The 15,616-nt window shown below is 45.7% G+C and overlaps 1 protein-coding gene across 2 annotated transcripts in view; it reads left to right on the top strand.

The window, feature by feature from the left end:
* Positions 1–679: 679 nt before the first annotated feature.
* LOC126248057 (succinate-semialdehyde dehydrogenase, mitochondrial) overlaps positions 680–15,616 on the top strand; it is a 217,182-nt gene continuing 202,245 nt past the window's right edge. The window contains exon 1 of one of the 2 annotated variants that reach the window (XM_049948694.1): positions 680–787. In XM_049948694.1, coding sequence (XP_049804651.1) covers positions 761–787 — 27 coding nt within the window. In that variant the 5' untranslated portion in view covers positions 680–760. Of the gene's footprint in view, positions 886–15,616 lie in introns of both variants that reach the window. The other variant, XM_049948695.1, reaches the window with a different exon arrangement.

Genomic DNA, 15,616 nt, shown 5'->3' on the forward strand with positions numbered 1-15,616 from the left:
GTCGTCTAGGCAATAATAACAAAAACGAAAATCATCTCTCTAAAGTAAAGGCATTCGATTGGAAAGAACATTGGGTCTGACGTCCCGTCGACATCGAAGTCATTAGGGCCTTACACATTCAGTACACATCTGTAACCATTCGAAACAACCATTGTTCTTGTAAGGTGCATCACATGCTCCTCGAACAGTGCCCATTTTGCAAAGCACTGTAGATGAATCGTCTATATATTTTCATATAACGTTCCTCTCGCAACTGTTTCACAGAGCGCACACCACAATTCGGAAATAAACGCGACCTGTCATAACAATGCGGTTACAACAAAAAGGTAATTATACCACCAGTCCAAAATGTTTTCATCGTCTGCAGATAGTATTTGCAGGTTAAAGTGCGTACCAATGAGTATTAATAGTAAATGAGCAACTAAATTAATGAAAATTAAGAAAAGCACGATTTTCAACAAAAGGCATAAAACAGCTAACAGCATTTTTGCCAAATACTAGTGACACCACTCGGGCAGTGAGCATAGCGGAGATGAGAAGAGAAACGGATGACGATAAATAAACGGCGAAATCAGAATTTTTTCTCTTCACGAGCAAACTGATGTTATAATCGATCATTATGTTCCAGAGTTTAATGTAGCTACATGTCTTACTAGTCTTGCATATCTTTGAATTTAAATGCTTTGTTGAGCCTCCGCTTTAATAGCGGGATTTAATCTTTTTAATTTATGACTTGTTTAATCAGTTTATAATCGTAAATATGTTGTGTCACTTGACCGCGAAAAGGGTAAGACCCCAAGAAAGGTCACTGGTATAGTGTGGATGTTGTGAAATGTTTGTCTGTTTGAATGTAGTTGGAGAATTCTAAAAACACCGGTGTTGTCTGTACGTAGCAGTAGAAAATATTGTTGATAAGTGATTTCGTTCTTGTTGACAAGAGTATTCCTTCGTCGAAGGAACTCTGTAGTCTTTTTCAGCATTAGCGATGTTATATTATTAATTTTCTAAATAGTCTTGCTCACTTGTGATTTGATGAAAATGGTGAATATGTGAGTTCAGTCCATTTTACGATTAATCAATTTCAAGAATTGTGTAACTTAACATTCACTGACATCTTGGCTTCAGAAGAGATCATACTACTTTTCATAGCTAAATCCAATACAGTCGGTAGGTGGGTTAGGTTTGACATACTGTGTTTTTGGACTGGCTATCAGGATTCTGCGAAGGAGGAGATCGGTATTTAACGTCCCGTCGACAAGAGACCGTCAGGATTCTACGAAATGTGATTTTCTTGTGAAACACAGAATGGAATTATGACATTTACACCGTCCTCTATTATGCCTACCTATTTCCTTTATGTATTTAGTTGAAGAGACATTGTTAGGGAATTTTTTTCTGTATTTAGATGGGCTGCCCTTAGTTTTGGTTTATTTGTGATCTTTTTTGTTGTAGCTCAAACTGTTAAAGATCTGCAGCACAGTGGCTTTTTCAATAATCTTCGTTTATTGGAAGCTTCACTAGGTATCTTGACTGACTTTCCTTTATTCTACAGCTCCTTGTTCTAACATAGTCTAGAAAATTCTTGTAGAGTATAAAGATACCAGATTTTCACCTTCAGAAATTTATGAAGGATTTTTAAAGCATTTGTGTTATATATTAAGTACTTTTTAAATTTTTAAGGGACTGTCAAATTTGATCTATTGGAAAAAGAAGGGCAATCAAGGCTCTATTTGTTTCATAGGATCCCTTCAAAATAAAATGGAACAAGTTACTATTCTCCTACAGTTCTGTGGGATTTTTATTTACTCAGAGTAACAGAGGATGTGCTGATTTAGTTTGGATTTGCGTTTTGTAGATCATCTCCCTGCTATGTAACTGTAATTACATGGACCAAGGCAGCTGATAGGGACCAGAGTAAACAAGACTAATTTATGTAAAAGTTTCTGCTTGTCTGTGGAACATAAATGTATAAAACAGTGGTTTATAGATATGCATGCTTTTAGAGGTGATATTATGGACTGAAACGTGGAAAAAAAATGTCCAGTAAACATGGGCCTGAAATGCATATATTAAGAGCTGTGAGCCGTTATGAATTTTCACTACTTTTAAACACCTCTTCTACTGCAAGCTCTCCGCTATTAGGAAGCACCTGCAGAATGCAGTAAACAAATGATAATGTTACTGGGAAACAGCAAAGCTTCAAGTGTTATCTGCTTACTATTACGAGCTGCTCTTGTGAGCCATTGCTGAAGGTGTATTCAGTGTGGTGTCCATCCCTAGTAGGGCATACTTCTGTCCTACCGTTTCGGGAATTTTACATTCTCAAAAAAACTCAAAGTTGGCCATGGAGTTGCTACTAGGCAGTGATGATGTGTCCCTGCAGTGCTTGTACATCATTAATTGGGCTGGCATTACAGAAGTGTCAGATTGCATCCATGTGACCCATGATGTCATCAATATGTCAGAAACGGCTATTTCCAGTGTGTACAAAATAACAACGATGTCACTACAGACGCATGCCAACAAACACAAACAAGAATAAAAATGACACAATAATGGCTCACTCCAAAAATAAAATGAAAGTAACAGGACAACTGGGGTGAATAGGGGACTTAAGGCTGGGACAAGCTAAATCTACAACAATAAAAAAAACACCGCACCATCCAAAAACAAATAATATTAACAAAAATTTAAATTAGAACATTCCACTACACCAACAAAACCACAGGAATCAAACACCTATAACCCAGAAATGTGGAATTGGACATTTCCCTTGACCTATATAGGCCTAGCTCAACCACAGCTATAAATAATATTCACTACCTCGATTAAACAGACATACCATAAATATACAACACACAAAACATCGTGTTAACTGTAGATTAAAACCAAAACAAAAATTACTTACCAACAAAAGGCAATATCACCTAGGTTGTCCAAAACACACATACATACACACACACCGCCGACAACGCCACATATACATTTCCCTGGTCCGAGCCACTGGAACTCTTCTCAACCTCATGATGTTGCCACAAATGTGCACCTCAGACCTAACAAAAACACCAAGTACATAAAAAAAAAGAACACTTAATAACTTGCTGCAAACACTTCCACAATCCACGTTACTGCGCCAACGACCTAAACTCAAAACCACGTTATCACGACGATAACCAAAACTCAAATGATCACAGTACTACACATTAAACTTAGCGCATCCACTTCCACCACCAAAGGGCACATTCAGATACATCAACACGACATCAACAAACACAACCAACCGCTGTAGTGACATCATACACCACAACACCATTACATCACGGGTCAAAGCAGATGAGTGGAATTTGATGCTTCCATTGACCCATCGGGCTTGCACACAGGAAAGATTTAAAGTGTCCCCACAACAAAAAGTTAATGGGCTGGCCAATATACTTGATCTCACGGAACAATCCATTGCTCGTTAAATGTCTGTGTGGGATGTTCTCGGACTTTTTGGAGAAAATGGGCTGTCACTCCATCATGCATGAACCACATCTCCAGCCATTGTTGAAATGGTACCTCCTGTAGCAGGACAGGCAAGTTCTTTGGGGTTGACTGAAGCGTCCGATCCCACATGTCGGCTTTGACCTGTGACGTAAGGCTGTTGTGGTGTGTGACGTCACGACGGCGCGGACTTTATAGTTTGTGAGAGTGGCGTGTTTGTAGGTGTCGTTTTGATGCGATCGGTGGTGCTCTCTGGTGGTGTGTTAGGTGATGTTTTTGGGTAGTTTGCGAGTGTGGCGTCGTGTGTGAATTTTGGTAAATTGCTTTTTTTTTGTCTTTGGTAGGTATGGATATGACTGACAGGGTCAACAGTTTTTGGTTGTCCGCTACGATGGGGGACAGTGCATTGTCTCTAATAAAATTTCTTCAACTATTCAGATTTTTTTGATGAAGTCATGAAGTGTTCAGTATGTCGTGAAGAAATGAGGCCTACTTAAAGTTCTGGAGTCTCGGACCAGGGACGGCTGTATGTGGAGATGTCGTAAGGATAACAGGTCAAGGGAAGTGTTCGATTCCAATGTGTGGCTGTGAATGCTGGTATTGGTATCGGGAGATGTTTTTGAGCTATATAGGTCAAGGGAAGTGTTAGGTCCTAATTTATGGGATCAGGAGCTGCTGTTGAGCTATATAGGTCAAGGGAAGTGTCCGATTCCAGATGATACTGTGTTTAGTGGTATATGGGGAGTTTGGTGATGTCGTTTTTTTTTTTTTTTTCGTGGTTTTGTGTGGGGGTGGGTGTCTTAATTTGTTTATATTTAGTTTGTCCCCACCCAAAAACCCCCTATTTCCCGCACTTGCCCCGTTAGTCATTAAGCTTATCGCGCGGGTGTGTGTTTTCGTCCTCATAATGTGTATGTAATGACTTTATATGCGCCGTGTTGGAATCGTGGTTTATGGTTGTTTCCGCCATATTTGTGACGTCATGGGTCAAAGCAGACAGGTGGGATCGGACGCTTGCACTAGGCAACCTGCTCAGTAGTATGTGAGGTCCTGTTAGCCTATCGTCAGTTATTCTTGCCCATACAGTAATTCAATATTGGTGCTGATGTCTTGCTTCTTCAACTGCCTTTGGATTTGCATCAACCCACACTTGTTGGTAATGAAAATTCACAAACGCATCTTGTGTGAAAGCAGCCTTGTTTGTGAACTGTATCTTTCTTGTGAAAAGTGAATCTTTACCACATCCATTGGTACAACTGCATTATGGCAGGCTGATCATGTGGGTGAAGGACTTGGACGCACTATAGGTATAGCAACTTTTCATGCTGGATCACCCAGACTGGAGGATGACATACCCCAATAGATACTGAAATTCTATGTACTCTAATTCCAGGATGTCTTTCCACTACAATACTCGCTCCTTCACAACAGGAGTAGGAATTCGTGTAAGGTCTGCCACAACCCATCACTGTTGGAGTTACAGAACCAGAGTCTGCTAGTCCCTGGAAAAGACAGCTAAATTATTGTGCGAATGGTACCCTGCATTCTGGATATTTTTCGGCATACAGCACATGAGCTTGACAGTTGCTTCCATTTACCAGACCATAGCAGATCATCATGTCTGCCATTTTCTGTACCTCTGTTATGCTGGTAAGTCCAAAGATAAAACTACAGTGGAAAAGCATTTCACAGTCTATTTGTTGTTATGGTCTTCAGTCCAGAGACTGGTTTGATGCAGCTCTACATGCTACCCTATCCTGTGCAAGCTTCTTCATCTCTGAGCAACTACTGCAACCTACATCCATCTGAATTTGCTTAGTGTATTCATCCCTTGACCTCCATCTACAATTTTTACACTCCACGCTTCCCTCCAATACTAAATTGGTGATCCCTTGATGCCTCAGAATGTGTCCTACCAACTGATCCCTTCTTCTAGTCAAGTTGTGCCACAAATTCCTCTTCTCCCCCATTCTTTTCCATATGACCTCTTTAGTTACGTGATCTACCTGGGGAATGTAGTCTTCAGCGTTCTTTTGTAGCACCACATTTCGAAAGCTTCTATTCTCTTCTTGTCTAAACAATTTATCATCCATGTTTCACTTCCATACATGGCTACATTCCATACAAATACTTTCAGAAACGACTTCCTGACACTTAAATCAATACTCGATGTTAACAAATTTCTCTTCTTCAGAAACGCTTTCCATGCCATTGCCAGTCTATGTTTTATATCCTCACTACTTTGACCATCATCAGTTATTTTGCTCCCCAGATAGCAAACCTCATTTACAACTTGAAGTGTCTCATTTCCTAATCTAATTCCCTCAGCATCATCTGCTTTAATGCGACTACATTCCATTATCCTCGTTTTGTTTCTGTTGATGTTCATCTTATATCCTGCTTTCAAGACACTGTCCATTCTGTTAAACCACTCTTCCAGGTCTTTTGCTGTCTCTGTCAGAATTACAGTGGCATCGGCAAACCTCAGTTTTTATTTCTTCTGTATGGATTTTAATCACTACTCAGAGTTCTTCTTTTGTTTCCTTCACTACTTGCTCAATATACAGATTGAATGACATTGGTGATAGGCTACAACCCTGTCTCACTCCTTTCCCAACCACTGCTTCCCTTTCATGCCCCTCGACTCTTATAACTGCCATCTGGTTTCTGTACAAATTGTAAATAGCCTTTTGCTCCCTGTATTTTACCCCTGCCACCTGCAGAATTTGAAAGAGGGTATTTCAGTTAACATTGTAAAAAGCTTTCTCTAAGTCTACAAATGCTAGAAACGTAGGTTTGCCTTTCCTTAATCTACCTTGTAAGATAAGTCGTAGGGTCAGTTCACAATCTAATGAAAGTACAAACTATTTCCATTGGAACTAATGTATGTGCTACACGTCCCCAAAACTGTAAATACAGTTTACAATGACAACACTGACATGGTGTATCAATAGTAACACAGGAATGTGGGCTCATTTGTTTACTGCATTCTGTAGGTTGTTCATAGCTGCGAAGAGCTAGCAGCAGAAGCAGAAGCGGTGTTCCACACTATCAAAGGTGAAAGAGTGCTCATAGCTCTTAAGGCATTCATTTTAGAGCTCATGTTTACTGGACATTGTTGTTTCGTTTTGGCCCATACTACCACCTCTTAAAATATGGAATACTTTTTAACCATCTGTAAAGGTTTTTATACCTTACCTGCAACTAACATTAAAAAAATATACCAAAATTCAGCATTCAAAGAAAATGCAATAGTTTCATCTCAGACAGATTGTGTCCACTGAGGTGACTGGGGGACTTTGTACGAGCGCTTCTGTACAGAACATTGTTAACTGTGACATGTCATCAAGCTGCACAAAGCAGTTACACCTGGATGTATTCTAGGGTGTGTCAGATTTGTTTCCTGCCTTGTCAACATTTCATCAACAGTAATTTTTTTGTCTGCAATGATGCTCAAGATTGATTTAGTGGATAGTCTTTATACATACATAAGAGTAAAGTATATTAGTGGTGGTGTGAAGCTTGGGTGCACTGCAGCAAGGTGTTCAGTGCCTGATATAAGTATTTACACTGTTTCTGCTTGAGATTCATAGACTGTCGTTATTGAAGTATCTCTTGGAAAGTTATAACTTTTTTCCATAACATAGATTTTTAGCATTTGTTCTTGCATCATTGGATATTAGGTACAAAAACCTAGGGTCTTAAGACTATGGAATACTTTGAGTGTGCATCAGGGAAAGCTTTTTCAACTGAAGCTCTCTCTGCTTTCATATTTAGCCAACCCATGCAGAAATCGACGAATAAGTAACTTAAATGTACCTAGTTCTATGATCAGAAGTGAACATGCGAAATAAAATACCAGGAAGTCCCAAGACAATGAAACACACCCTAATGTCAAAGTGTGTGAGAACAATCCCTTAAAGAAGTTATCAGAAAGAGTTAAAATATGGTAATAAAGAGTGGAGCTGGCCTTTAACATAACCAGATGTAATTTAATGCTTTTAAAAAATGGAAAAAACCAAAGTTGTCCAGTCGCAACCAAAGTTGTTCAATTGCGCCATTATTGAGCAAGTGTTGGAACTGAATATCGTGCAGTGTCCACCCAGAACAGTTTGACTCCCCTGCGGGTTCGGGGGTAAGAATAAGCCCCCGGTATTCCTGCCTGATGTAAGAGGCGACTAAAAGGAGTCTCAAAAGTTTCGGCCTTATGTGATGGTCCCCTGTCAGGTTTGACCTCCATATCTCAACATTCTTCCGAAGAGTGAGCCGATTGGGGAAGGGCGCCTTACTTGGTGCATTGTGTCCATCTTGCGATCAGACCTTTTGCCAGCTTATTCGTCGTTGCATTGCAGTCCTGCCCGCTCTCCATCTCTTAGGCATGGATGCGTTCCTGTGTGCACTTTGCGCTGTGCAGTGCCTCTTTCTGCACCGACGGCGACCATGGATCACATGTTACCTAGCATCCAGCATGGTAGCCAGTCCGTTGTGTTGGTGCCGCCATGTACCCTGTTGGTTGTAGCCCCCTAATAAAACACGGATCACTCTACTGATGCCTGCGCCGTTAACTCCCCACGTATGCCAAGGAGTAGATGCCTATCCTCCTGGGGTATCGGGACTCCCGGGAACGGCCATCATGCCAGATGGCCCTTGCTGAGGCTGGGTGGCGCCCGTGGGGAGGGCTATTGGTCAGAGTAGGTGGCATCAGGGCGGATGACCCACAATGAAGCGTGGTACATCGTCTCTCGCTGGTGGCCAGCCGCCAGCAGTCTCTAAGCTTTCTCGGGCTCAATTTAATGCTCAGAAGTACGATCCGAAAACGATCCCCTCCCTGGCCACACCGTGGGAGGAACGCAAGTCTCAGGATGGCAGTAGCAGTTATTCACCCCGATTCTTAGTTGGTACGAGAGCTGATGGGGAGTCTTTTCTCTCCACTAAGCCTCAGTTCTTCGTCGAGCATTTAGAGGACAAGTTTGGGGAGGTGGAGGGCTTGTCCAAAATGCGCTCTGGGTCACGCCTGATACAAACGGCATCCTCTGCCCAGTCACGACGGTTACTTGCTTGTGACAAGTTGGGGGATGTTGCCGTTACTATCACACCCCATAAGAGTTTAAATATGGTCCAGGGAGTTACTTACCATACGGACCTTATTTTGCTGTCTGATGACGAGCTGCGCGCCAATTTAGAGCGCCGAGGTGTACATTTCGTCCGGCGCGTTCATCGGGGTTCGAAGGATAATCAGATTGCTACTGGTGCCTTCATCTTGGCCTTCGAGGGTGATACATTGCCGGAGAAGGTCAATATGATGGTCTACCGATGTGACGTCAAGCCCTATATCCCTCACCCGATGCAATGCTTTAAGTGCTGGAAGTTCGGCTATATGTCGTCCCACTGCACTTCCAGCCTCACATGTCGAGATTGCGGACGCCCATCACATCCCAATACTCCATGTGCCCCGCCTCCCATCTGTGTCAACTGCGGGGAGCATCATTCACCTTGCTCGCCAGACTGCAGAATCTTCCAGAAAGAGCGCAAAATCATGGAATATAAGACCCTGGACCGACTGACCTATACTGTGGCCAAAAGGAAATACAACCGACTACATCCTGTGAGAATGACATCTTCCTACGCCGCTGCTACAACACCTGTGCTAGCCCCATCAGTTTCGCGAATTCCGGCCGGATCGACGAGTAGTACAACTCCTCCTGCCCCCTTGCCAGTGGGGGGTGGGGGGCTCTACCCACCGGGTTGCTCCTGCGCCATCTACCTCAGTAGCAACACCATCCCACCCATCGGGGATGTCCGTCCCCGCTTCTAAGCCAGAGAAGTGTCCAACTTCTTCGGCTTCTCACGCTCACAAGGGGTCCCTTGGGGTCCCACCCTTCCCAGTTTTCCACAAGCAGGAAGGCTGACGACCGACAGTGGCGTAAGTGCCCACAATCAGCTGGTTGTAGGGCTTCGCGATCCTCCTCCATCCCGGAGACTGAATCGGTGAAGCCCTCCCAGCCAGTGAAACCCAAGGAGCAGCGTGAGAAATCCAAGAAGATCTCTAAGCCCAAGGAACTCGTGGTGGCACCCACCCCACCGCAACCTTCCAGCTCTGTGTCTGAGGATGAGGTGGAGATTCCAGCATCCGCTGAGGACCTCGATCTCACCAGTCCCTCAGACACCATGGATAGCACTAGCACAGGTGCTCAATCGGAGGCAGCAGGTGACCCAGCGGCGTAATCTGCCTTCCCAGTCCCTTCAAGCATTTCTTCACCATGGACTCCAGTGGAACTGCAGCGGTTTTTCCAACATCTAGCTGAGCTCCGACAACTTATCAGCGTTCACCCTTTCTTATGCATTGCTCTTCAGCAAACTTGGTTTCCAGCATTGCGAACCCCTGCTCTCCTTGGTTATTGGGGTTATTATAAGAACCGGGCAGCTTATGAAAGGGTGTCTGGTGGCGTCTGCATCTATGTCCTTCACGCTCTTCACAGCAAGTCTGTCCCTCTACAAACACCTTTAGAGGCTGTAGCTGTTTGGGTGTGGATGCCACAGGCTGTTACCATCTGCAGTCTTTACCTTACACCAGATGGTGATGTCGCGCAGCATGTCCTGGCTGCGAATTGCCGCCACCTTTGTTGTTACTGGGCAACTTCAACGCCCATAACCCTCTGTGGGGTGGGTCAGTAGCGACAGGTCGAGGCCCCACCGTTGAGCATGTATTGGCACAGCTCGATCTTTCCATTTTAAACGATGGTGCCTTCACACATTTTAGTGTGGCGCATGGCACATACTCCGCCATCGACCTTTCAATCTGCAGTCCTAGCCTCTTACCTTCTGTCCAATGGAGTGTGCATGACGACCTGTGTGGTAGTGACCACTTTCCGATCTTTCTGTCACTGCCACAGTGTCATTCTTCTGGGCGCCCTAGCAGATGGGCTATGAATAAGGCTGACTGGGACTTGTTCTCCTCCATTGCCGCTATTGAGCCTCTTTCTAATGACGACATTGATGCAGTCGTTCACTCGGTCACTACCGGCATCATTACTGCCGCAGAGTCTGCCATTCCCCGTTCTTCTGGGTCCCCTTGGTGGAGGACTGTGCCTTGGTGGTCGCCTGAGATCGCTGAAGCGATTAAAGATCGCCGGCGGGCGCTCCAGTGTCACAAGCGACATCCCTCCATAGAACACCTCATCGCCTTCAAACGGCTCCGTGTGCGAGCCCGCCGCCTTATCCGCCAACGCAAGCAGGAGTGCTGGGAGCACTGTGTGTCCACCATTGGCCTCCATGTCACACCATTGCAGGTCTGGGCCAAGATTCTATGCCTATATGGCTATCGGACCCCTGTCAGCGTCCCTGCGCTCTCACTGAATGGAGCAGTTTGTACTGACTCTGATGTAATTGCCAACCGCTTGGCAGAGCATTTTGCTCTGAGTTCCACTTCTGCGAATTACCCACTGGCCTTCTGCTCCATTAAAGAGCGGATGGAACGTCGGAGCGTTTCACATCGCACCCACCATCCTGAATCCTATGGTGTTCCATTCAGTGAGTGGGAATTTCACAGTGCCCTTATACTGTTCCTGGGCCAGATCGCATCCATTGTCAGATGCTGAAACACCTTTCAGTGGACTGCCAGTGACAGCTCCTCAACCTTTACAACTGTCTCTGGGTCCAGGGTGAGTTTCCGTCGCAATGGCGTGAAAGCATTGTTATCCCCATTCTGAAACCTGGCAAGAACCCTTTGGAGGTGGACAGCTACCGCCCCATTAGCCTCACCAACGTTCTTTGCAAGTTGCTCAAACGGATGATGAGCCGGCGATTGACTTGGGTACTCGAGTCACGGGGCCTCCTGGCTCCGTCTCAGGGTGGGTTCCGTAAAGGCCGCTCTGCCGCCGACAATCTGGTGAGCCTGGAGTCAGCCATCCGTATGGCCTTTGCCCGCCGTCAGCACCTGGTCACTGTCTCTTTAGACATGTGGAAGGTGTATGATAGTACATGGCACCATCATATCCTCTCTACACTTCGGGGTCCACTGCCGATTTTCATACGCAATTTTCTGGTGCATCGTACCTTCCGCGTGCAAGTCGCGGCATCTCGTAGTTCCTCCAGAGTCCAGGAAAATGGGGTGCCACAGGGATCGGTTTTAAGTGTCTGCCTGTTTTTAATAGCAATTAACGGGCTCGCTGCAGTGGTGGGTACGTCTGTCTCAGCGTCCTTGTATGCTGACTACTTCTGCCTTTACTATAGCTCAAATGGCATTGCAGCTGCTGAATGTCAGCTGCAGGGCGCTATTTGCAAGGCGCAGTTTTGGGCTGTAGCGCACGGGTTTGTTTTCGGCAGCCAAGACCTGCGTTATGCATTTCTGCCGGCGACGCACTGTTCATCCGGAGCAGCAGCTTTACCTTGATGGCGAACTTATTGCTGTGGTGGAGTCACATAGGTTTTTGGGTGTGGTTTTTGATGCCCAGTTGACTCGGCTGCCTCATATTCGGCAGCTGAAACAGATGTGTTGGCGGCATCTAAATGCTCTGCGATGCTCGAGCCACACCAGCTGGGGCGCCGACCGATCTACGCTTGAGAAAATTTTGTCGGGAACCCCTGCTGTAGACAATGACCTGCTTTATCTGGTAAAGATGCAGACAGGCTAAACAGGAAAACCAAGGGCTTATGGTCAGTAATTAAATGAAATTTTACACCATACAAGAACACATGAATTTTTTTGAAGGCATAGACACTAGCAAGAACTTTTTTCCACATGAAAATAATGTTGCAAAGGCAATAGGCTGTTAGGAGCCATCCAAACGGCAATGGGTCAGGACCACCCCAACATGTACTAGGATGCATCTGTGGCCGGGACCAAATATTTGCTGGATTGAAATGTGGCAAGACATGGCATGGAGCAAAGACTATCCATAAGTTGCACAAAAGCACTCTCACGAAGGTGCAGACCAAACAGAAGGAGCACGTTTCAGAACAATAGCTGCAAGGACTGGGCATTAGTAGCCACTATAGGAATAAAATTGTGATAGTATGCCACTTTACTGAGGAATGCCTCTAGGTCTTGTAGATTAGACAGATGGGGTAAAGCCATAACAATAGTGACATGTTGTTCCATCAGACGCACGCCTTATGATGAAATTTCATGACGCAGACAATGCGAGGCTGTAAAAAGTGAGACTTCATGAGATGTCATTTGAGGCCTGTGGCCTATAGAACATGAAATAAAATACAGAGGTTACATAGGTAATCCTCCATGGTAGCAACTGTCACGATGATATCATCAAGATAGTTAATGCAATGACGGACAGCCATTGTAACCTGTTGTAAAATGCTTTGAAAGACGCCTGGCACACTAGTGACCCGAAACATTAGCCATTGACAGAGGCAAAAAGGTGCATTAACCACAAGCAACTGTTTTGATGCCTCGTCCAACAGAATCCCCTCCCATGCGGGTCCGGGGGGGGGGGGGGGGGGTAAGAATAAGCCCGAGGTATTCCTGCCTGTCGAAAGAGGCGACTAAAAGGAGTCTCAAATGTTTCGGCCTTTACATGATGGTCCCATGTAGGGTTTGACCTCCATTCTTCAAAACTATTCCGAAGAGCGAGCCAGTAGGCCAAGGGCACCTTACATGGTGCATCGTATCCATTGTGCCTTGAGATCTGTAGCCCGCTTTCTTGTCATCGCATTGCAGTCCAACTCATTCTCCATCTCTTGGGTGAGGATACATTTCTGGGTGTGTTTTCCACCATGCACTACAGTGTCGCTTTCTGCACCGACGATGACCGTGGACTTGTTCACACCTGATATCCAGCACAGTAGCCAGTCCATTGTGATGGGGCCGCCTTGTACACTGTTGATTGTAGCCCCCTGACAATGCAGGGATCGATCTGCTGATGCCTGTGCCATTGACTCCCCACGTATGCCAAGGAGTAGATGCCTGTCACCCTGGGGCATCGGGACTCTCGGCAATGGCCATTCTGCCAGGTGGCCTTTGCTGCGGCTGACTGGCGCCCATGGGGAGGGCCCCTGGTCGGAGTGGGCGGCATCAGGGCGAATGAAGTGTAACAAGTCATCACTTGCTGGTGATCACACACCAGCAGTCTCTAAGCGTTCATGAGCTCAATTCAACGCACAGGACGACGACCCCAATCGTTACCCTCCCACACCATGGCAGGAACATCTGGCTAAGGATGGCAGCGGATCTTATTCACCCCAGTACCTTGTATGTTCGAGAGCTGATGGGGAATCTTTCATGACAATGAAGCTTCAGGTTTTTTTTTAATTTTTTTTTATTTTATTTTTTTATTTTTTTTAGGGGACAAGTTTGGGGAGGTGCAGGGCTTGTCCAAAATGCAGTCAGGGTCAGTCTTTATAAAAACTGCATCCTCTGCCCAGTCACAAGCATTACTCACGTGAGACAAGCTGGGGGTGTTTCCATTACCATCACGCCCCATAAGAGCTTTAATATGGTCTAGGGTATTATATTCCACAGGGACTTTCTTTTGCAGTCTGACAACAAAATGCGCGCCAATTTAGAGTGACTAGGCATTAATTTTGTCCGGCGCATTTATCGGGGACCGAGGGATAATCAGGTTGCTACCGGTGCCTTCATTTTGGCCTTCGAGGATGGTACATTTCCAGAGAAGGTCAAGTTGATGGTCTACCTCTGTGATGTAAAGCCATATATCCCTCCCCCTCATGTGGTGCGTTAAGTGCTGGAAGTTGGGCCATATGTCTTCCTGCTGTACTTCGAGCATAACATGTCGAGATTATGGTCATCCATCACATCCCAATACTCTACGTGCACTGCCTCCCATCTGCTTCAACTGCGGAGAGCATCATTCCCCTTGCTCACTAGACTGCAGCATTTTACAGTGCGAAAGAAAAATTATGGAATAAAAGACCCTGGGCTGAATGACCTACACTGAGACAAAGAGGAAATTTGAGCATCTATATCCTGTGACTATGACCACCTCTTCTGACGCCGCTGCGAGAACAGTTGAAGCCCCATCCGTTGGGCGAATTCTGGTCAGCTCTCCGAACTGGAAGTCTACACCTGCCCCCTTGATGGTGGGGGCACTTCTCTCCCTGTTGTTCCCACACCACCTACCATCAGGGACACGAGTCTTCACTTCAAATCCAGAGAAGTTTAAGTCTTCTTCGGCACCTCTGGCTAGGAAGGGATCCCTTGGGTCACTCCCTTCCTAGCTTTCTGCTAGTGGGAAAGATGACTCCAACCATTGTCTGAAGTGCCTAAAAGTAGCTGGTCATAGGGCTTCACGATCATCCTCACTCCTGCAGACTGAATCAGTCAAGCCCTCCCAGCCAGAGAAACCCAAGGAGCAGTGAGAGAAATCTTAAAAGGAGACCCTCAAGCCCATGGTACTTGCGGTGGTACCCACACCACCGCTACCTACCAGCTCTGCTTCTGAGGATGAGGTGGAGATTCTGGCATCTGCTGAGGACCTAGATGTCCCCAGACCCTCAGACACCATGGATACAGACTGCTCAGGAAATAAATCAGTGGCAGCAGGTGACGGAGGCATAAACTGCCTCATTCAGTGTTCTATGCCTTCCCAGCCTCAATCACGTCAGCTCCAGCAGAATTGCGGCAGTTTTTCCACCGCCTGGCTTACCTACAGCAACTGTTAAGCTTTACACATGCTTTCTGCATTGCCCTCCAGGAAACCTGGTTCCCGGCAATGGGGAACCATTTCCCCATCTTCCTGTTACTACACCGGCGTCAGGCCCACGGATGCCTGCCCATATGGGTTTTAAACAAGACAGACTGGGAAATTTTCACCTCTGCTGTCACCGTTGAATCTCCCCACATGGTAACATAGATGTGATGGTTGAGCAGGTGACTAGCACAATTGTTTCTGTGACAGAAAACGTGATCCCTCGCTCTTTAGGTGCCCGAGGCATAAGGCAGTCCCTTGGTGGTCGCTGGAAGTCGCTGAAGCAATTAAGGAGTGTTTGCGAGCTCTACAGCGGCGTAAGTGGCACCCTTCCCTGGAGCACCTCATAGCCTTTAAATGGCTCCGTGCCTGTGTTCGCTACCTTATCAAACAACAGAAGGAGTGTTGGGAGAGATACGTCTCAACCATTGGGTGCCACATGTCACCTTCCCAAGTCTGGGCAGAGATCA

Source organism: Schistocerca nitens, chromosome 3 (assembly GCF_023898315.1).
Source record: "Schistocerca nitens isolate TAMUIC-IGC-003100 chromosome 3, iqSchNite1.1, whole genome shotgun sequence".
NCBI lineage: Eukaryota > Metazoa > Arthropoda > Insecta > Orthoptera > Acrididae > Schistocerca > Schistocerca nitens.